The 23764-nt window shown below is 53.1% G+C and overlaps 1 protein-coding gene across 1 annotated transcript in view; it reads left to right on the top strand.

Moving 5' to 3' along the window:
* Nucleotides 1–5843: 5843 nt before the first annotated feature.
* LOC134433975 (26S proteasome regulatory subunit 6B) overlaps nt 5844–23764 on the top strand; it is a 37733-nt gene continuing 19812 nt past the window's right edge. The window contains exons 1-5 of the mRNA XM_063182657.1: nt 5844–5922; nt 8944–9042; nt 11211–11397; nt 16185–16331; nt 23074–23183. Coding sequence (XP_063038727.1) covers nt 5887–5922; nt 8944–9042; nt 11211–11397; nt 16185–16331; nt 23074–23183 — 579 coding nt within the window. The 5' untranslated portion in view covers nt 5844–5886. The remainder of the gene's footprint in view (nt 5923–8943; nt 9043–11210; nt 11398–16184; nt 16332–23073; nt 23184–23764) is intronic.

Raw genomic sequence — 23764 nt, 5'->3', positions numbered from 1 at the left:
TTATTTTGAATTTTTTGGGGGAATTTTGGGAATATTTGGGGTGAGTTTAGGGATTTTTTTTGTATTTTGGGGGATTTTTGGGGGGAATTTTCGGGGAATATTTTGAGGGATTTTGGGAGAATTTTTGAGGAGATTTCTTGGAGAATTTGGGGAATTTTTGGGGCGTTTTGGGGGATTTCTTAACAATTTTTGTGGGATTATTGAAATTTTTTTTCAATTTTATTTGGAATTTGGTGGATTTGATGGAATATTTTGATTTTGATGGAATTTTTGGGATTTTTTGGGCTCTTTCAGGACATCAAGAGCGGGCGCTCGCCGCTGCTGCACGCGGTGGAGAACGACAGCCTGGAGATGGCCGAGCTCCTGCTCCAGGTGGGGAAAAATTGGAAATTTTTGGGGGAAATTCTGGAATTTTCAGAAAATTTGGGGAGAATTTGGGAATTTTGGGGGGTTTGGGGGGAAATTTCGGGGGAAATTTGGGGAAAATCGGAGAAAATTTGGGAATTTTCTGTGGATTTTTGGGGATTTTTATGGAATTTTTGGGGGATTTTATGGGATTTTTGGGTGATTTTTTGGGGAATTTTATTGGATTTTTTTAGGGAATCTTGTGGGATTTTTGGGTGATTTTTTTTAATTTTATGAGACTTTTAATGGGCTTTTTAATGGGATTTTTGGGGTTTTTTTTTGAAGAATTTAATGGGATTTTTATGGATTTTTGGGGTGATTTGGGGGAATTTTATGGGATAGATGGGGCGATTTTTGGGGTGATTTCACAGAATTTTGTGGGACTTCAGGATGATTTTGTGGATCTTTTTTCTGAATTTGATGGGAATTTTTGGGGGATTTTGGTGGAATTTTTGGAGGGGCTCGGGCTGGAAATTTGGGCGAAATCGGGAAGGGTTTGGGGGAGTTCTTGGCGGAAATTTTGCATTTTTTTCTCATTTTTCCAATTCTGAAGGGGTTTGCGGCAGGAATTTGGGGGAAATTGAGGAGAATTTTGGGTTTGATTTTAAGTTTTTATTAATTTCAGCACGGTGCCAGCACGAACACGCAGTCATACACTCCCCTGGATTTGGGGATTTTAATGGGATTTTAATGGGATTTTTCATTATTTTTTCAGGGAATTTTATGGGATCTTTTGGGGGGAATTTTTTGGGGAATTTTATCGGATTTTTGTGGGATTTTAATGGGATTTTTTGGGGAATTTTATGGGATTTTAGGGTGATTTTTGGGACGTCTTTTGTAGTGATTTGGGGGAAATTAATGGGATTTTTCTGGGATTTTTTGGGCGATTTTGCAGAACGTGATCAGGTTTCTTGGGTGATTTTTGGGCGATTGTTTTGGAATTTTATGGGACTTTTGGTGGCGTTTTTTCAGGAATTTTTCACGATTCTTACGGAATTTTTGGTGGAATTTGAAGGAGATTACTTTTTGGAATTTTTGGGAATTTGGGGAAAAATTTTCCCGAATTTTTAGGGAATTTTTGGGGGAATTTTGTGGGAATTTTGTAGGAATCTGGATTTTTTTTGATTTTTTTTCTATTTTGAAGGGATGCGATACAGGAATTTTGGGTTTTATTTTAATTTTTTATGAATTTTAGCATGGTGCCAGCGTCAACGCGCAGTCCTACGCCGGCTGCACCGCCCTGCACGCGGCCGCGGGCCGGGGGCTGCTGCGGCTGCTGCGGCTCCTCCTGCGCTGCGGCGCCGACTGCGGCCTCAGGAACCTGCACAACGACACGGCCGCGGCCGTGGCCGTCAGCGCCCAGGTGGGAAAATCACAAATTTGCATAAATTTGCATAAATTAGAATGTGTTTAGGGGGTTTAAATGGGATTTTTTGGGGATTTTTTGGGGGATTTGGGTGCCGACTGCGCCCTCAGGAACCTGCACAACGACACGGCTGCGGCCATGGCCGTCAGCGCCCAGGTGGGAAAATCACAAATTTGCATGAATTTGCATAAATCTGAATACATTTAGGGAGTTTAAATGGGATTTTTTGGGGTTTAAATGGGATTTTTTGGGGATTTTTTGGGGGATTTGGGCGCCGACTGCGGCCTCAGGAACCTGCACAACGACACGGCTGCGGCCGTGGCCGTCAGCGCCCAGGTGGGAAAATCACAAATTTGCATAAATTTGCATAAATTAGAATGTGTTTAGGGGGTTTAAATGGGGTTTTTTGGGGATTTTTTGGGGTATTTGGGCGCCGACTGCGCCCTCAGGAACCTGCACAACAACACGGCCGCAGCTGTGGCCGTCAGTGCCCAGGTGGGAAAATCACAAATTTGCATAAATTTGCATAAATTAGAATGTGTTTAGGGGGTTTAAATGGGATTTTTGGGGATTTTTTGGGGTATTTGGGCGCCGACTGCGGCCTCAGGAACCTGCACAACGACACGGCCGCGGCCGTGGCCGTCAGCGCCCAGGTGGGAAAATCACAAATTAGCATAAATTTGCATAAATTAGAATGTGTTTAGGGGGTTTAAATGGGGTTTTTGGGATTTTTTGGGGTATTTTTGGGGTATTTGGGCGCCGACTGCGCCCTCAGGAACCTGCACAATGACACTGCTGCGGGCATGGCCGTCAGTGCCCAGGTGGGAAAATCAGAATTTTGCATAAATTTGCATAAATTTGAATACATTTAGGGGGTTTAAATGGGATTTTTTGGGATTTTTTGGGGATTTGGGCGCCGACTGCGCCCTCAGGAACCTGCACAACGACACGGCCGCAGCTGTGGCCGTCAGCGCCCAGGTGGGAAAATCACAAATTTGCATGAATTTGCATAAATCTGAATACATTTAGGGAGTTTAAATGGGATTTTTTGGGGTTTAAATGGGATTTTTTGGGGATTTTTTGGGGTATTTGGGCGCCGACTGCGGCCTCAGGAACTCTGCACAACGACACTGCTGCAGCCGTGGCCGTCAGTGCCCAGGTGGGAAAATCAGAATTTTGCATAAATTTGCATAAATTTGAATACATTTAGGGGGTTTAAATGGGATTTTTTGGGGATTTTTGCGGTATTTGGCCTCAGGAACCTGCACAACGACGCGGCTGCGGGAGTGGCCGTCAGTGCCCAGGTATGGAAACCAGAAAGCTGCATAAATCTGCATAAATTTGCATAAATTAGAATGCATTTGGGAGGATTAAATGGAATTTTTTGGGGAATTTTTGTGATTTTTGGGGGGAATCTTGGGGTCAGGAACCTGCACAATGACACGGCTGCAGGGGTGGCCGTCAGTGCCCAGGTGGGACATTTGCATAAATTTGCATAAATTTGGATAAAATAGGAATGAATTGGGGGTGTTTAAATGGGATTTTTTGGGGGATTTTTGGGGATAAATTTTGGGTGAAATTTTGGGATTTTGGGTGAAATTTGGAGGGATTTTTGGGATTTTGGATGAAATTTGGGGGATTTTGGATGAAATTTCGGGTGAAATTTGGGATTTTGGGTGAAATTTGGAGGGATTTTGGGGATTTGGATGAAATTTTGGGTGAAATTTGGGGATTTTGGGTAAATTTTGGTGATTTTGGTGTTTGTGTCCCCCCCCAGGTGATCGACATCCTGCGGGGCAAAGCCTCGAGACCCCCCAGACCCCCCAAAATCCCCCCGGGACCCCCCCAATGGTGAGGAGCGAATTTGGGGGGGTCCTGGGGGAAAATTCCCAAATTTTGGGGAAAAATTCCCAAATTTTGGGGCAAAATTCACAAAATTTGGGGGGAAAAAATCCAAATTTTGGGGCAAAATTCACAAATTTTTTGGGGGGGAAAATTTTCAAATTTTGGGGGGAAAAATTCCCAAATTTTTGGGTGAAAAATCCAAATTTTGGGGTGCCTGAGTGGATTTTTTTAGGGGGGGAGGTGGTCTTGGGTGGGAAATTCCAAAATTCGGGGGGGAAAATTCCCAAATTTTGTGGTCCTGGGTGGGAAGTTCCCAAATTTTGGGGTTCCTGGGGGAATTTTGGGGGTCCTGGGTGAGAATTCCCAAATTTTGGGGGAAATTTCTCGAATTTTGGAGTCCCTGAAGGGATTTTGGGGGGTCCTGGGTGGGAAATTCCCAAATGTTGGGGGAAAAAATCCAAATTTGGGGGTCCTGGGTGGAAAATTGCCAAATTTTGGGATCCTGGGAGAAATTCCCAAATTTTGGAGAGTTTTGGGTGAAAATTCCCAAATTTTGGGGTAAAAATTTCCCAATTTTGGGGCTCCCCTCTGAAAAAATCCCCAATTTTGGCTCCTCTGGCCCCGCCCCCTTTCCAGACCCCGCCTCTGAAGCCACGCCCTCCTCCGCATCAGGAGCCACGCCCACTTCCGCACAAACAGCCAATCGGGTGGAAGGGGCGGAGCTTCCCGGCAGATTGACGGGAGCTCAGGGAGGCCCCGCCCACCAGCAGAGCAGGGACCAATCAGAAGCGGTCACGGCGAGGCCACGCCCCTTTGGGCCTCAGAGGCTCCGCCCACGGGAGGGGCGGGGCCAGAGCAGCATTAACGGAGAATAGAGAAAATAAAATAAAATAAAATAAAATAAAATAAAATAAAATAAAATAAAATAAAATAAAATAAAATAAAATAAAATAAAATAAAATAAAATAAAATGGGGGGAATGGACTGGGAGGGAACTGGGATGAACTGGGAGGGATTTGGGGTTACTGGTTTGTACTGGGAGGGAACTGGAGGGAATTGGGAGGGACTGGAGGGAACTGGGATGGAGCTGGGGGTTACTGGTTTATACTGGTTTGGGGTTTGGGGTTACTGGGAGGGAACTGGGATGGATTGGGCTGGACTGGGAGGACTCTGGCCCAAACTGGGCCAAACTGGGATGAACTGGGATGAACTGGGAGGGGATTTGGAGTTACTGGTTTATACTGGTTTGGGGTTTCACATTAGTGGGATTGAACTGGGAGGGAACTGGGGGTTACTGGTTTGTACTGGGAGAGGATTGGGAGGGACTTGGATGAACTGGGAGGGGAACTGGGATTGAACTGGGAGGACTCTGGGCCAAACTGGGATGGACTGGGAGCTGCTGGAGTCACTGGTACGAACTGGGAGCTACTGGGAGGGAACTGGGACAAACTGGGAGCGACTGGGATGAACTGGCCAAACTGGGATAAACTGGGAGTCACTGGGATTGAACTAGGATTGAACTGGAAGAGGTTGGGACTGACTGGGAGTCGCTGGGATTGAACTGGGAGTTACTGGGAGTAATTAGGATGAACTGGGATGAACTGGGATGAACTGGAAGGACTCTGGGCCAAACTGGGATGAACTGGGAGTCACTGGGAGTGACTGGGATGGACTGAGAGGACTCTGGCCGAACTGGGATGAACTGGGAGTTACTGGGATTGAACTGGGACTCACTGGGATGAACTGGGAGTTACTGGGATTGAACTGGGATGAACTGGAATGGACTGGGAGTCACTGGGATGAGCTGGGAGTTACTGGATGAACTGGGACTCACTGGGATTGAACTGGGATGAACTGGGATGAACTGGGACTGACTGGGATGAACTGGGAGTCACTGGATGAACTGGGAGTCACTGGGATGAACTGGGATTGAACTGGGAGTCACTGGGATTGAACTGGGATGAACTGGGAGTTACTGGGATTGAACTGAGATGAACTGGGAGTCACTGGGATGAACTGGATGAACTGGGAGTCACTGGGATGGACTGGGACTCACTGGGATTGAACTGGAAGTCACTGGGATGAAGTGGGAGTCACTGGGATGAACTGGGATTGAACTGGGATGAACTGGGATGAACTGGGAGGCGCCGACAGCTCCAGCCCCATCCGCGCATGCGCGGCCTCACTCCCTGACGTCACCGCCCCGCCGCCCGCCCTCCCTCTACGCAGGCGCCGACGCGCTGACGTCACTTCCGCAGCGCCGCGTCACGATGGAGGAGCTGGGGCTGCTCGGGGAGAAGCCGCAGGTGAGGGGGGCACGGGGGGGGGAGGGGCCCGGGGGGGTCCCCAAAACCTCGAGGGGACCCCAAAACCTCGGGGGGGGGAGGGGCGGGGGGGGGGAGCGCCCAAAAAACCCAAAAACCCAAAAAACGGCGCGAGGGGGGGATTGAGGGGTCCCCGCTTTGTTGGGCTCCGCCCACTTCCGGCTTTGGCCACGCCCCCGCTTATTGGGTGATACCAATGTGGGGTGGGAAGGGGGGGGGGAGCCCCAGGACGCCCCGAAAACGCCTCAGGGAACCCCGAAATTTGGGAGTTTTAACAAAAATTTGGGAGTTTTCCCCCCCAAAATTTGGGAATTTTCTCACAGGGTCCCCCAAAATTTGGGAATTCTCACCCCAAATCCCCTCAAGGACCCCCGAAATTTGGGAATTTTACCCAAAATTTGGAGTTTTCCCCCCCAAAATTTGGGAATTTTCTCCCAAAATCCCCTCAGAGACCCCCGAAATTTGGAATTTTAACCAAAATTTGGGAGTTTTCTCCCAAAATTTGGAATTTTCTCACAGGATCCCCCAAAATTTGGGAATTTTCCCCCCCAAAATTTGGGAATTCTCTCCCAAAATCCCCTCCGGGACCCCCGAAATTTGGAAATTTTACCCAAAATTTGGGAGTTTTCCCCTCAAATTTGGGAATTCTCACCCAAAATCCCCTCAGGGACCCCCGAAATTTGGAAATTTTACCCAAAATTTGGGAGTTTCCCCCCCAAAATTTGGGAATTCTCACCCAAAATCCCCTCAGGGACCCCCGAAATTTGGAAATTTTACCCAAAATTTGGGAATTTTCCCCCCCAAAATTTGGGGGATTCTCACCCAAAATCCCCTCAGGGACCCCCGAAATTTGGGAATTTTACCCAAAATTTGGGAGTTTTCTCCCAAAATTTGGGAATTTTCTCACAGGATCCCCAAAATTTGGGAATTCACACCCAAAATCCCCTCAGGGAACCCCGAATTTTGGGATTTTTACCCAAAATTTGGGACTTTTCCCCCCAAAATTTGGGAATTCTCACCCAAAATCCCTCAGGGACCCCCGAAATTTGGGAATTTTACCCAAAATTTGGGAGTTTTCCCCCCAAAATTTGGAATTCTCACCCAAAATCCCCTCAGAGACCCCCGAAATTTGGGAATTTTACCCAAAATTTGGGAGTTTTCCCCTCAAAATTTGGGAATTCTCACCCAAAATCCCCTCAGAGACCCCCGAAATTTGGAAATTTTACCCAAAATTTGGGAATTTTCCCCCCCAAAATTTGGGGATTCTCACCCAAAATCCCCTCAGAGACCCCCGAAATTTGGGAATTTTACCCAAAATTTGGGAGTTTTCTCCCAAAATTTGGGAATTTTCTCACAGGATCCCCCAAAATTTGGGAATTCGCACCCAAAATCCCCTCAGGGACCCCCGAAATTTGGGAATTTTACCCAAAATTTGGGAGTTTTCCCCCACAAAATTTGGGAATTCTCACCCCAAATGCCCTCAAGGACCCCCGAAATTTGGGAATTTTCTCCCAAAATTTGGGAGTTTCCCCCCCAAAATTTGGGAATTCTCACCCAAAATCCCCTCAGGGACCCCCGAAATTTGGGAATTTTACCCAAAATTTGGGAGTTTTCCCCTCAAAATTTGGGAATTTTCTCCCAAAATCCCCTCAGGGACCCCCGAAATTTGAAATTTTACCCAAAATTTGGGAGTTTTCCCCCCCAAAATTTGGGAATTTTCTCCCAAAATCCCCTCAGGGAACCCCGAAATTTGGGAATTTTACCCAAAATTTGGGAGTTTTCCCCTCAAAATTTGGGAATTCTCACCCCAAATCCCCTCAGGGACCCCCGAAATTTGGGAATTTTACCCAAAATTTGGGACTTTTCCCCCCCAAAATTTGGGAATTCTCACCCAAAATCCCCTCAGGGACCCCCGAAATTTGGAAATTTTACCCAAAATTTGGGAGTTTTCCCCCCCAAAATTTGGGAATTTTCTCCCAAATCCCCTCAGGGACCCCTGAAATTTGGGAATTTTCCCCCCAAAATTTCGGGAATTTTCCCCCAGGATCTCCCAAAAATCCCCCAAGGGACCCCAAAATTTGGGAATTCTCCCCCCAGAAACCCCAAAATTTGGGACTTTTTCCTCAAAACTTGGGAATTTCGCCCCAGATTCCCCAAAAATTTGGGAATTTTTCCCCAAAACCCCCCAAAATTTGGGGATTTTCCCTCACCTGTCCTTATCTCCCCTGTCCCATCTCACCTGTCCTTATCTCCCCTGTCCATATCTCACCTGTCCCATCTCACCTGTCCTTATTTCACCTGTCCTTATCTCACCTGTCCTTATCTCCCCTGTCCTTATCTCCCCTGTCCTTATCTCCCCTGTCCTTATCTCCCCTGTCCTTATCTCACCTGTCCCATCTCACCTGTGCTTATCTCACCTGTCCTTATCTCCCCTGTCCTTATCTCCCTTGTCCTTATCTCCCCTGTCCTTATCTCACCCTTATCTCCCCTGTCCTTATCTCCCCTGTCCTTATCTCCCCTGTCCTTATCTCACCTGTCCTTATCTCCCCTGTCCTTATCTCCCGTGTCCTTATCTCCCCTGTCCTTATCTCCCCTGTCCTTATCTCCCCTGTCCTTATCTCCCCTGTCCTTATCTCACCTGTCCATATCTCACCTGTCCTTATCTCCCCTGTCCTTATCTCACCTGTCCCATCTGTCCTTATCTCACCTGTCCTTATCTCCCCTGTCCATATCTCCCCTGTTCTTATCTCCCCTGTCCCATCTCCCCTGTCCTTATCTCACCTGTCCCATCTCCCCTGTCCTTATCTCCCCTGTCCTTATCTCCCCTGTCCTTATCTCCCCTGTCCTTATCTCCCCTGTCCTTATCTCGTCCTTATCTCCCCTGTCCTTATCTCCCCTGTCCTTATCTCCCGTGTCCTTATCTTCCCTGTCCTTATCTCCCCTGTCCTTATCTCACTGTCCTTATCTCCCGTGTCCTTATCTCGTCCTTATCTCCCTGCCCAGGACGATGCCCCGCCCTCGGCCGCCCCCCGGCCCCTGCCCGGCCTCTCCTTCCTGGTGCCCGAGCCCGAGGACCTGGAGGACCTGTACAGCAGGTACAAGGTGAGGACACGTGTGTGACATGTGTGTGACACACCTGGAACATGTGACACACCTGTACAGCAGGTACAAGGTGAGAACACACCTGGAACATGCGTGATACATGTGTGTGACAGGTGTGAGGGGTTACAGGACCTGTACAGCAGGTACAAGGTGAGGACACACCTGGAACATGCGTGATACATGTGTGTGACAGGTGTGAGGGGTTACAGGACCTGTACAGCAGGTACAAGGTGAGGACACACCTGGAACATGCGTGATACATGTGTGTGACACACGTGTGTGACAGGTGTGAGGGGTTACAGGACCTGTACAGCAGGTACAAGGTGAGAACACACCTGGAACATGTGACACGTGTGTGTGACACGCCTGGGACATGTGACACACCTGTACAGCAGGTACAAGGTGAGAACACACCTGGAACATGCGTGATACATGTGTGTGACACACGTGTGTGACAGGTGTCAGGGGTTATGGGACCTGGAGGACCTGTACAGCAGGTACAAGGTGAGAACACGTGTGTGACATGTGTGTGACACACCTGGGACATGTGACACACCTGTACAGCAGGTACAAGGTGAGAACAGGTGTGACACACGTGTGTGACACGCGTGTGCGACAGGTGTGAGGGGTTACAGGACCTGTACAGCAGGTACAAGGTGAGGACACACCTGGAACATGTGTGACACACGTGTGTGACAGGTGTGAGGGGTTACGGGACCTGTACAGCAGGTACAAGGTGAGTGACACACCTGTGTGACAGTGTCCTCTGCTCCAGGTGTATCCCAGGTGTAACCCAGGTGTATCCCAGGTGTATCTCAGGTGGTTCAGGGATATCTCAGGTGTATCCCAGGTGTATCTCAGGTGTAACCCAGGTGTATCTCTCACCTTTAGAAGCTGCAGCAGGAGCTGGAGTTCCTGGAGGTGCAGGAGGAGCTGGGCCCTGCCCCAGGTGTAACCCAGGTGTAACTCAGGTGTATCTCAGGAGTATCTCAGGTGGTTCAGGGATATCTCAGGTGTAACCCAGGAGTATCCCAGGTGTAACCCAGGTGTATCTCACCTCTAGAAGCTGCAGCAGGAGCTGGAGTTCCTGGAGGTGCAGCAGGAGCTGGGCCCTGCCCCAGGTGTAACTCAGGTGTATCCCAGGTGGTTCAGGGATATCTCAGGTATCTCAGGTATCTCAGGAGTATCTCAGGAGTATCCCAGGTGTATCTCACCTGTCCCACCTTTAGAAGCTGCAGCAGGAGCTGGAGTTCCTGGAGGTGCAGGAGGAGCTGGGCCCTGCCCCAGGTGTAACTCAGGTGTAACCCAGGTGTATCCCAGGTGTATCCCAGGTGGTTCAGGGATATCTCAGGTATCTCAGGAGTATCCCAGGTGTAACCCAGGTGTATCTCAGGAGTATCCCAGGTGTAACCCAGGTGTATCTCAGGTGTATCCCAGGTGGTTCAGGGATATCTCAGGTATCTCAGGTGTATCCCAGGTGTATCTCACATAACCCAGGTGTATCTCAGGTGTATCTCAGGAGTATCTCAGGTGGTTCAGGTGTATGTCAGGTATCCCAGGTGTAACCCAGGTGTATCTCAGATGTTTTAGCTGTATCTCAGGTGTAACTCAGGAGTATCTCAGGTGTATCTCAGGTGTATCTCAGGTATCTCAGGTATCTCAGGTGTATCCCAGGTGTATCCCAGGTGGTTCAGGGATATCTCAGGTATCTCAGGAGTATCCCAGGTGTATCCCAGGTGTAACCCAGGTGTATCTCACCTGCAGAAGCTGCAGCAGGAGCTGGAGTTCCTGGAGGTGCAGGAGGAGCTGGGCCCTGCCCCAGGTGTATCTCAGGTATCTCAGGTGTAACCCAGGTGTAACTCAGGAGTATCTCAGGTGTCTCTCACCTGTCCCACCTGCAGAAGCTGCAGCAGGAGCTGGAGTTCCTGGAGGTGCAGGAGGAGCTGGGCCCTGCCCCAGGTGTAACCCAGGAGTATCTCAGGTGTAACCCAGGTGTATCTCACCTGTCCCACCTGCAGAAGCTGCAGCAGGAGCTGGAGTTCCTGGAGGTGCAGGAGGAGCTGGGCCCTGCCCCAGGTGTATCCCAGGAGTATCTCAGGTGTATCTCAGGTGTATCTCAGGTATCTCAGGAGTATCTCAGGTGTAACCCAGGTGTATCTCACCTTTAGAAGCTGCAGCAGGAGCTGGAGTTCCTGGAGGTGCAGGAGGAGTACATCAAGGACGAGCAGCGCAACCTCAAGAAGGAGTTCCTGCACGCGCAGGAGGAGGTGAAGCGCATCCAGAGCATCCCGCTGGTCATCGGGCAGTTCCTCGAGGCCGTCGACCAGAACACGGCCATCGTCGGCTCCACCACAGGTGAGACACACCTGGGCACACCTGGGCACACACCTGGGCACACCTGGGCACACCTGGGCACACACCTGGGCACAGTTAGAGACACCTGGGCACAGGTGGGAGATACCTGGAATGGGTTTGGAGCGTCCAGTTGGTCATTGGTGGGCATGGACCAGAACACGGCCATCGTCGGCTCCACCACAGGTAAACGCACCTGGGCACACACCTGGGCACACCTGGGCACACCTGGGTACAGGTAAACACACCTGGGCACACCTGGGCACACCTGGGCACAGTTAGAGATGCCTGGGACAGGTGGGAGATACCTGGAATGGGTTTGGAGTGTCCAGTTGGTCATTGGTGGGCATGGACCAGGCTGTGGTCACTGTGGGCTCCACCATAGGTAAATACACCTGGGCACACCTGGGCACACCTGGGCACAGTTAGAGACACCTGGGCACACCTGGGGTGGGTGGGGCCGTGTCCCGCTGGTCATCGGGCAGTTCCTGGAGGCCGTGGACCAGAACATGGCCATGGTGGGCTCCACCACAGGTAAATGCACCTGGGCACACACCTGGGCACAGTTAGAGACACCTGGGCACACACCTCTGCACACACTTGGGCACACCTGGGCACAGGTAAATACACCTGGGCACACCTGGAGATACCTGGAATGGGTTTGGAGTGTCCAGTTGGTCATTGGTGGGTATGGACCAGAACATGGCCATGGTGGGCTCCACCACAGGTGAGACACACCTGGGCACACCTGGGCACACCTGGGCACAGTTAGAGACACCTGGGCACAGGTGGGAGATACCTGGAATGGGTTTGGAGTGTCCAGTTGGTCATTGGTGGGCATGGACCAGAACACGGCCATCGTCGGCTCCACCACAGGTAAACACACCTGGGCACACACCTGGGCACACCTGGGCACACCTGGGTACAGGTAAACACACCTGGGCACACCTGGGCACACCTGGGCACAGTTAGAGATGCATGGGACAGGTGGGAGATAACTGGAACGGGTTTGGAGTCTCCAGTTGGTCATTGGTGGACATGGACCAGGCTGTGGTCACTGTGGGCTCCACCATAGGTAAATACACCTGGGCACACACCTGGGCACACCTGGGCACAGGTAAATACACCTGGGCACACCTGGGCACAGTTAGAGACACCTGGGCACACACCTGGGCACACCTGGCATGGGTGGGGCCGTGTCCCGCTGGTCATCGGGCAGTTCCTCGAGGCCGTCGACCAGAACACGGCCATGGTGGGCTCCACCACAGGTAAATGCACCTGGGCACACACCTGGGCACAGTTAGAGACACCTGGGTACAGCTCCACACACCTGGGCACAGTTAGAGACACCTGGGCACACACCTGGGCACACACCTGGGCACACCTGGGCACAGGTAAATACACCTGGGCACACCTGGAGATACCTGGAATGGGTTTGGAGCGTCCAGTTGGTCATTGGTGGGCATGGACCAGAACATGGCCATGGTGGGCTCCACCACAGGTGAGACACACCTGGGCACACCTGGGCACACACCTGGGCACAGTTAGAGACACCTGGGCACAGGTGGGAGATACCTGGAATGGGTTTGGAGCATCCAGTTGGTCATTGGTGGGCATGGACCAGAACACGGCCATCGTCGGCTCCACCACAGGTAAACACACCTGGGCACACACCTGGGCACACCTGGGCACACCTGGGCACACCTGGCATGGGTGGGGCTGTGTCCCGCTGGTCATCGGGCAGTTCCTCGAGGCCGTCGACCAGAACACGGCCATCGTCGGCTCCACCACAGGTAAACGCACCTGGGCACACCTGGGCACACACCTGGGCACACCTGGGCACAGTTAGAGACACCTGGGCACACCTGGGGTGGGCGGGGCCGTGTCCCGCTGGTCATCGGGCAGTTCCTCGAGGCCGTCGACCAGAACACGGCCATCGTCGGCTCCACCACAGGTGAGACACACCTGGGCACACACCTGGGCACACCTGGGCACCCCTGGGCACACCTGGGCACACACCTGGGCACACACCTGGGCACAGGTAAATATACCTGGGCACACACCTGGGCACACCTGGGCACAGGTAAATACACCTGGGCACACCTGGGCACACCTGGGCACAGGTAAATACACTTGGGCACACCTGGGCACACACCTGGGCACACCTGGGCACACACCTGGGCACCCCTGGGCACACCTGGGCACACCTGGGCACAGGTAAATACACCTGGGGTGGGCGGGGCCGTGTCCCGCTGGTCATCGGGCAGTTCCTCGAGGCCGTCGACCAGAACACGGCCATCGTCGGCTCCACCACAGGTGAGACACACCTGGGCACACCTGGGCACACACCTGGGCACACCTGGGCACACACCTGGGCACACCTGGGCACACCTGGGCACACCTGGGCACACACCTGGGCACACCTGGGCACAGGTAAATACACCTGGGCACACCTGGAGATACCTGGAATGGGTTTGGAGCGTCCAGTTGGTCATTGGTGGGCATGGACCAGAACACGGCCATCGTCGGCTCCACCACAGGTAAACACACCTGGGCACACACCTGGGCACACCTGGGCACACCTGGGCACACCTGGGGTGGGCGGGGCCGTGTCCCACTGGTCATCGGGCAGTTCCTCGAGGCCGTCGACCAGAACACGGCCATCGTCAGCTCCACCACAGGTGAGACACACCTGGGCACACCTGGGCACACCTGGGCAGGTGATCTCCTGGTGATCTCCTGGTGATCGATGTCCTGGTGATCTCCAGGTGATCTCCTGGTGAGGTCCAGGTGAGCTCCAGATGAGCTCCAAGTGATCTCCTGGTGATCTCCTGGTGATCGATGTCCTAGCGATCTCCAGGTGATCTCCAGATGAGCTCCTGGTGATCTCCTGAGATATCCTGGTGAGGTCCAGGTGATCTCCAGGTGATCCCCAGGTGATCTCCAGGTGATCCCCAGGTGATCTCCTGGTGATCGATCTGCTGGTGATCTCCTGGTGAGGTCCAGGTGATCCCCTGGTGATCTCCTGGTGATCTGGTGAGCTCCAGATGAGCTCCAAGTGATGTCCTGGTGATTGATGTCCTAGTGATCTCCAGGTGATCTCCTGGTGATTGATCTCCTGGTGAGCTCCTGGTGATGGATCTCCTGGTGATCAATCTTCTGGTGATCTCCTGCTGATCTCCAGGTGATGTCCAGGTGATCTCCAGATGAGCTCCAGGTGGTCTTCTGGTGATTGATCTCCTGGTGATTGATGTCCTAGTGATCCCCAGGTGATCTCCAGATGAGCTCCTCGTGATCTCCTGAGATATCCTGGTGAGGTCCAGGTGATCTCCAGGTGATCCCCAGGTGATCTTCTGGTGATCTCCTGGTGATCGATCTGCTGGTGATCTCCTGGTGAGGTCCAGGTGATCCCCTGGTGATCTCCTGGTGATCTGGTGAGCTCCAGATGAGCTCCAAGTGATCTCCTGGTGATTGATGTCCTAGTGATCTCCAGGTGATCTCCTGGTGATTGATCTCCTGGTGAGCTCCTGGTGATGGATCTCCTGGTGATCAATCTTCTGGTGAGCTCCTGGTGATCTCCTGGTGATCAATCTCCTGGTGATCTCCTGGTGATCTCCAGGTGATGTCCAGGTGATCTCCAGATGAGCTCCAGGTGGTCTTCTGGTGATTGATCTCCTGGTGATTGATGTCCTAGTGATCTCCAGGTGATCTCCTGGTGATCAATGTCCTGGTGATCTCCTGGTGATCTCCTGGTGATTTCCTGGTGATCTCCTGGTGATCGATCTCCTGGTGATCTCCTGGTGACCTCCAGGTGCCCCCCAGGTGATCTCCTGGTGATCTCCTGGTGATCGATCTCCTGGTGATGTCCTGGTGAGCTCCAGGTGAGCTCCAGATGAGCTCCAAGTGATCTCCTGGTGATTGATCTCCTGGTGATCGATGTCCTAGCGATCCCCAGGTGATCTCCTGGTGATCAATGTCCTGGTGATCAATCTTCTGGTGACCTCCAGGTGCCCCCCAGGTGATCTCCTGGTGATCTCCTGGTGATCTCCTGGTGATCAATGTCCTGGTGAGCTCCTGGTGATCTCCTGGTGACCTCCAGGTGATCAATCTTCTGGTGAGCTCCTGGTGATCTCCTGGTGATCTCCATGTGAACTCCAGGTGAGCTCCTGGTGACCTCCTGGTGAGCTCCTGGTGATCGATCTTCTGGTGATCTCCTGGTGATCTCCTGGTGAGGTCCCGGTGAGCTCCAGATGAGCTCCAAGTGATCTCCTGGTGATCAATGTTCTGGTGATCTCCAGGTGATCTCCTGGTGACCTCCAGGTGATCTCCAGGTGATCTCCAGATGATCAATGTCCTGGTGATCTCCTGGTGATTTCCAGGTGATCTCCTGGTGATCTCCAGGTGATCAATGTCCTGGTGAGCTCCAGGTGATCTCCAGGTGATCTCCTGGTGATCAATCTCCTGGTGATCTCCTGGTGACCTCCAGGTGCCCCCCAGGTGATCTCCTGGTGATCTCCTGGTGATCGATCTCCTGGTGATGTCCTGGTGAGCTCCAGATGAGCTCCAAGTGATCTCCTGGTGATTGATCTCCTGGTGATTGATGTCCTAGTGATCCCCAGGTGATCTCCTGGTGATCGATCTCCTGGTGATCTCCAGGTGAGCTCCAGGTGATCTCCTGGTGATCGATCTCCAGGTGAGCTCCAGGTGAGCTCCAGGTGATCTCCAGGTGATGTCCAGGTGCCCCCCAGGTGCCCCCCAGGTGAGCTCCATGCGTGTCCCCCCCCCCGCAGGTTCCAACTACTACGTGCGCATCCTGAGCACCATCGACCGCGAGCTGCTCAAGCCCAACGCCTCGGTGGCGCTGCACAAGCACAGCAACGCCCTGGTGGACGTCCTGCCGCCCGAGGCCGACAGCAGCATCATGATGCTCACCTCAGGTGGGGCACCCGGGCACACCTGGGCACACCTGGGGGCACCTGGGGGCACCTGGGGTCCATAAAACGTCGGTTTGGGGGGAAAAGTTGGGGTTTGGGGACCAAAAAATGGGGTTTGGGGTCCGAAAAATGGGGTTTGGGGTCATCTGAAGTTCATGAGATGTTCTGAGGAACCGTCTTGAGAGCGTCAGGTTTCACCTGGGCACACCTGGGCACAGCTGGGCACACCTGGGCACACCTGGGGTCCATAAAACGTGGTTTGGGGTGGAGAAAATGGGGTTTGGGGTGAAAAAATGGGGTTTGTGGTCATCTGAAGTTCATGAGATGTTGGTTGGAGCCATCTTGAGAGCGTCAGGTTTCACCTGGGCACAGCTGGGGGCACCTGGGCACACCTGGGGGCACCTGGGGTCCATAAAACGTGGTTTGGGGTGGAGAAAATGGGGTTTGGGGTCCGAAAAATGGGGTTTGGGGTCACCTGAAGTTCATGAGATGTTCTGAGGAACCATCTTGAGAGCGTCAGGTTTCACCTGGGCACACCTGGGCACGCCTGGGATCCATAAAACGTGGTTTGGGGTGGAGAAAATGGGGTTTGGGGTGAAAAAATGGGGTTTGGGGTCACCTGAAGTTCATGAGATGTTGGTTGGAACCATCTTGAGGACGTCAGGTTTCACCTGGGCACACCCGGGCACACCTGGGCACACCTGGGGTCCATAAAACGTCGGTTTGGGGGGAAAAGTTGGGGTTTGGGGTCCGAAAAACGGGGTTTGGGGTCACCTGAAGTTCATGAGATGTTCTGAGGAACCATCTTGAGAGGGTCAGGTTTCACCTGGGCACAGCTGGGCTCCATAAAACGTCATTTTGGGTGGAAAAAATGGGGTTTGGGGTCACCTGAAGTTCATGAGATGTTGGTTGGAGCCATCTTGAGAGCGTCGGGTTTCACCTGGGCACAGCTGGGGTCCATAAAATGTCGTTTTGGGTGGAAAAGTTGGGGTTTGGGGACCAAAAAATGGGGTTTGGGGTCATCTGAAGTTCATGAGATGTTGAGTGGAACCATGCTGGGCACACCTGGTCACACCTGGGCACGCCTGGGCACACCTGGGCACAGCTGGGCACACCTGGGCTCCATAAAACGTCGTTTTGGGGGGAAAAAATGGGGTTTGGGGTCCAAAAAATGGGGTTTGCGGTCACCAGAAGTTCATGAGATGTTCTGAGGAACCATGCTGGGGTCAGCTGGGCACACCTGGGCACACCTGGGCACACCTGGGGTCCATAAAACGTCGTTTTGGGGGGAAAAAATGGGGTTTGGGGTCCAAAAAATGGGGTTTGGGGTCACCTGAAGTTCATGAGATGTTCTGAGGAACCATCTTGAGAGCGTCAGGTTTCACCTGGGCACACCCGGGCACACCTGGGCACACCCGGGCACACCTGGGCACACCTGGGGTCCATAAAACGTCATTTTGGGTGGAAAAAATGGGGTTTGGGGTCTGAAAAATGGGGTTTGGGGTCACCTGAAGTTCATGAGATGTTCTGAGGAACCATCTTGAGGTCACCTGGGCACAGCTGGGCACAGCTGGGCTTGTTTCTAGTCCATCCCAGTCCCTCCCAGTCCATCCCAGTTTGTCCCAATTGCTCCCAGTCCATCTCAGTTGACCCAAACTGGGTCCAAGTCCCTCCCAGTTTGTCCCAGTTGGTCCCAGTTTGTCCCAGTTGACCCAAACTGGTCCCAGTTGGTCCCAGTTGGTCCCAGTCCCTCCCAGTCCCTCCCAGTCCCTCCCAGTTTGTCCCAGTCCATCCCAGTTTGGTCCCAGTCCATCCCAGTCCCTCCCAGTCCATCCCAGTCCATCCCAGTTGCCCCAAACTGGTCCCTGTCCATCCCAGTTTGGTCCCAGTCCATCCCAGTCCCTCCCAGTTGGTCCCAGTTGGTCCCAGTTTGTCCCAGTTTGTCCCAGTATATCCCAGTCCATCCCAGTCCCTCCCAGTCCCTCCCAGTCCCTCCCAGTTCATCCCAGTCCATCCCACTTTGGTCCCAGTCCGTCCCAGTTGACCCAAACTGGTCCCAGTCCATCCCAGTTTGTCCCAGTCCATCCCAGTATAACCCAGTCCCTCCCAGTCCATCCCAGTCCATCCCGGTTGTCCCCTGTCCCCAGACCAGAAGCCGGACGTGGTGGTCACCCCTTGGTCACTCCTTGGTCACCTCTTGGTCACTCTTTGGTCACTCCTTGGTGTCCCCTGTCCCCAGACCAGAAGGTGGACATGGTGGTCACCCCTTGGTCACTCTTTGGTCACTCCTTGGTCACCCCTTGGTCACTCCTTGGTCACCCCTTGGTCACTCTTTGGTCACTCCTTGGTCACTCCTTGGTCACTCTTTGGTCACTCTTTGGTCACTCTTTGGTCACTCTTTGGTCACTCTTTGGTCACTCCTTGGTCACTCCTTGGTCACTCTTTGGTCACCCCTTGGTCACTCCTTGGTCACCCCTTGGTCACTCTTTGGTCACTCCTTGGTCACCCCTTGGTCACTCTTTGGTCACTCTTTGGTCACTCCTTGGTCACTCTTTGGTCACTCCTTGGTCACCCCTTGGTCACTCTTTGGTCACTCTTTGGTCACCCCTTGGTCACTCTTTGGTCACTCTTTGGTCACCCCTTGGTCACTCTTTGGTCACTCTTTGGTCACTCCTTGGTCACTCTTTGGTCACTCTTTGGTCACTCTTTGGTCACTCCTTGGTCACCCCTTGGTCACCCCTTGGTCACTCCTTGGTCACTCCTTGGTCACTCTTTGGTCACTCCTTGGTCACTCTTTGGTCACTCTTTGGTCACCCTTGGTGTCCCCTGTCTCCAGACCAGAAGGTGGACATGGTGGTCACTCCTTGGTCACTCCTTGGTCACTCCTTGGTCACTCCTTGGTCACCCCTTGGTCACCCCTTGGTCACTCCTTGGTCACTCTTTGGTCACTCCTTGGTCACTCTTTGGTCACTCCTTGGTCACTCCTTGGTCACTCCTTGGTCACTCCTTGGTGTCCCCTGTCCCCAGACCAGAAGGTGGACATGGTGGTCACTCCTTGGTCACTCCTTGGTCACTCCTTGGTCACTCCTTGGTCACTCCTTGGTCACTCTTTGGTCACTCCTTGGTCACTCTTTGGTCACCCCTTGGTCACTCCTTGGTCACCCCTTGGTCACTCCTTGGTCACTCTTTGGTCACTCCTTGGTCACTCTTTGGTCACCCCTTGGTCACCCCTTGGTCACCCCTTGGTCACTCCTTGGTCACCCCTTGGTCACTCCTTGGTCACTCTTTGGTCACTCTCTGGTCACCCTTGGTGTCCCCTGTCCCCAGACCAGAAGGTGGACATGGTGGTCACTCTTTGGTCACCCCTTGGTCACTCTTTGGTCACTCTTTGGTCACCCCTTGGTCACCCCTTGGTCACTCTTTGGTCACTCTTTGGTCACCCCTTGGTCACTCCTTGGTCACTCTTTGGTCACTCTTTGGTCACTCCTTGGTCACTCTTTGGTCACTCTTTGGTCACCCCTTGGTCACTCCTTGGTCACTCTTTGGTCACTCTTTGGTCACTCCTTGGTCACTCTTTGGTCACTCTTTGGTCACCCCTTGGTCACCCCTTGGTCACTCTTTGGTCACTCTTTGGTCACTCTTTGGTCACTCTTTGGTCACCCCTTGGTCACTCTTTGGTCACTCCTTGGTCACCCCTTGGTCACTCCTTGGTCACTCCTTGGTCACTCCTTGGTCACCCCTTGGTCACTCTTTGGTCACCCCTTGGTCACCCCTTGGTCACTCCTTGGTCACTCCTTGGTCACTCTTTGGTCACTCCTTGGTCACCCCTTGGTCACTCCTTGGTCACCCCTTGGTCACCCCTTGGTCACTCTTTGGTCACTCCTTGGTCACTCCTTGGTCACCCCTTGGTCACTCTTTGGTCACCCCTTGGTCACTCTTTGGTCACCCCTTGGTCACTCTTTGGTCACCCCTTGGTCACTCCTTGGTCACTCCTTGGTCACTCCTTGGTCACCCCTTGGTCACTCCTTGGTCACTCTTTGGTCACTCCTTGGTCACTCCTTGGTCACCCCTTGGTCACTCTTTGGTCACTCCTTGGTCACCCCTTGGTCACTCCTTGGTCACCCCTTGGTCACTCTTTGGTCACCCCTTGGTCACTCTTTGGTCACCCCTTGGTCACTCTTTGGTCACTCTTTGGACACTCTTTGGTCACTCCTTGGTCACTCTTTGGTCACCCCTTGGTCACTCCTTGGTCACTCTTTGGTCACTCCTTGGTCACTCCTTGGTCACTCTTTGGTCACTCCTTGGTCACTCCTTGGTCACTCCTTGGTCACTCTTTGGTCACTCCTTGGTCACCCCTTGGTCACTCTTTGGTCACTCTTTGGTCACTCCTTGGTCACCCCTTGGTCACTCTTTGGTCACTCCTTGGTCACCCCTTGGTCACTCTTTGGTCACTCTTTGGTCACCCCTTGGTCACCCTTGGTCACTCTTTGGTCACCCCTTGGTCACCCCTTGGTCACTCCTTGGTCACTCCTTGGTCACCCCTTGGTCACTCCTTGGTCACCCCTTGGTCACTCTTTGGTCACTCTTTGGTCACCCCTTGGTCACTCTTTGGTCACTCTTTGGTCACCCCTTGGTCACTCTTTGGTCACCCCTTGGTCACTCTTTGGTCACTCCTTGGTCACCCCTTGGTCACTCCTTGGTCACTCTTTGGTCACCCCTTGGTCACCCCTTGGTCACTCTTTGGTCACTCCTTGGTCACCCCTTGGTCACTCCTTGGTCACTCTTTGGTCACTCCTTGGTCACTCCTTGGTCACTCTTTGGTCACCCCTTGGTCACTCCTTGGTCACTCCTTGGTCACTCTTTGGTCACTCCTTGGTCACTCCTTGGTCACTCCTTGGTCACCCCTTGGTCACTCTTTGGTCACTCCTTGGTCACTCTTTGGTCACTCCTTGGTCACTCCTTGGTCACTCTTTGGTCACTCCTTGGTCACCCCTTGGTCACTCCTTGGTCACCCCTTGGTCACTCTTTGGTCACTCCTTGGTCACTCCTTGGTCACTCCTTGGTCACTCCTTGGTCACTCCTTGGTCACTCTTTGGTCACTCCTTGGTCACCCCTTGGTCACTCTTTGGTCACCCCTTGGTCACTCCTTGGTCACTCCTTGGTCACTCTTTGGTCACTCTTTGGTCACTCCTTGGTCACCCCTTGGTCACTCTTTGGTCACTCTTTGGTCACTCTTTGGTCACTCCTTGGTCACTCTTTGGTCACCCCTTGGTCACTCTTTGGTCACCCCTTGGTCACTCTTTGGTCACTCCTTGGTCACTCCTTGGTCACTCCTTGGTCACTCTTTGGTCACTCCTTGGTCACTCTTTGGTCACTCTTTGGTCACTCCTTGGTCACCCCTTGGTCACTCCTTGGTCACTCCTTGGTCACTCTTTGGTCACTCCTTGGTCACTCCTTGGTCACCCCTTGGTCACTCCTTGGTCACTCTTTGGTCACCCCTTGGTCACTCCTTGGTCACCCCTTGGTCACTCCTTGGTCACCCCTTGGTCACTCTTTGGTCACTCCTTGGTCACTCTTTGGTCACCCCTTGGTCACTCCTTGGTCACCCCTTGGTCACCCCTTGGTCACCCCTTGGTCACTCCTTGGTCACTCTTTGGTCACCCCTTGGTCACTCTTTGGTCACTCTTTGGTCACTCTTTGGTCACTCCTTGGTCACTCCTTGGTCACTCTTTGGTCACTCTTTGGTCACTCTTTGGTCACTCCTTGGTCACCCCTTGGTCACCTCTTGGTCACTCTTTGGTCACTCTTTGGTCACCCCTTGGTCACTCCTTGGTCACTCCTTGGTCACCCCTTGGTCACTCTTTGGTCACTCTTTGGTCACTCCTTGGTCACTCCTTGGTCACTCTTTGGTCACTCCTTGGTCACTCTTTGGTCACTCTTTGGTCACTCCTTGGTCACCCTTTGGTCACTCTTTGGTCACCCTTGGTGTCCCCTGTCCCCAGACCAGAAGGTGGACATGGTGGTCACTCTTTGGTCACCCCTTGGTCACCCCTTGGTCACTCTTTGGTCACCCCTTGGTCACCCCTTGGTCACTCTTTGGTCACTCCTTGGTCACTCCTTGGTCACTCCTTGGTCACTCTTTGGTCACTCCTTGGTCACTCTTTGCTCACTCCTTGGTCACTCCTTGGTCACTCCTTGGTCACCCCTTGGTCACTCCTTGGTCACTCCTTGGTCACCCCTTGGTCACTCTTTGGTCACCCCTTGGTCACTCTTTGGTCACCCCTTGGTCACTCTTTGGTCACTCTTTGGTCACTCTTTGGTCACCCTTTGGTCACTCTTTGGTCACTCTTTGGTCACCCCTTGGTCACTCTTTGGTCACCCCTTGGTCACCCCTTGGTCACCCCTTGGTCACTCTTTGGTCACTCCTTGGTCACTCTTTGGTCACTCTTTGGTCACTCCTTGGTCACCCCTTGGTCACTCTTTGGTCACTCCTTGGTCACTCCTTGGTCACTCCTTGGTCACTCTTTGGTCACTCCTTGGTCACCCCTTGGTCACTCCTTGGTCACTCTTTGGTCACTCTTTGGTCACCCCTTGGTCACCCCTTGGTCACTCCTTGGTCACCCCTTGGTCACCCTTGGTGTCCCCTGTCCCCAGACCAGAAGGTGGACATGGTGGTCACTCTTTGGTCACTCTCTGGTCACTCTTTGGTCACTCTCTGGTCACCCTCGGTGTCCCCTGTCCCCAGACCAGAAGCCGGACGTGGTCTACGCCGACATCGGTGGCATGGACATCCAGAAGCAGGAGGTGCGCGAGGCCGTGGAGCTGCCGCTGACGCACTTCGAGCTCTACAAGCAGGTACGGCCACCTCGGCCACCTCATGGACCTCATGGGACCTCCTGGACCTCATGGGACCTTCTGGGGACCTTCTGGGGATCTTCTGGGGACCTCCTGGGGACCTTCTGGGGACCTTCTGGGGACCTTCTGGGGATCTTCTGGGGACCTTCTGGGGGTGTTCTGGGGACCTCCTGGACCTCCTGGGGAACATCTGGGGACCTTCTGGGACCTTCTGGGGTGTCCTGGGACCTTCTGGGACCTTCTGGGAACGTTCTGGGACGTCCTGGGGACCTTCTGGGACCTTCTGGGACCTTCTGGGGACCTTCTGGGACCTTCTGGGGTGTCCTGGGGACCTTCTGGGGACCTTCTGGGGACCTTATGGGAACGTTCTGGGACGTCCTGGGGACCTTCTGGGGACCTCCTGGGGTGTCCTGGGACCTTCTGGGGACCTTCTGGGGACCTTCTGGGGTGTCCTGGGAACGTTCCGGGACCTCCTGGGACCTTCTGGGACCTTCTGGGGATCTTCTGGGGATCTGCTGGGATCTTCTGGGGTGTCCTGGGGACCTTCTGGGGATCTTCTGGGGACCTTCTGGGGTGTCCTG

The sequence above is a fragment of the Melospiza melodia genome, unplaced genomic scaffold (assembly GCF_035770615.1).
Source record: "Melospiza melodia melodia isolate bMelMel2 unplaced genomic scaffold, bMelMel2.pri scaffold_282, whole genome shotgun sequence".
Taxonomy (NCBI): Eukaryota; Metazoa; Chordata; class Aves; order Passeriformes; family Passerellidae; genus Melospiza; species Melospiza melodia.
This window is presented reverse-complemented; position numbering and strand designations above follow the sequence as displayed.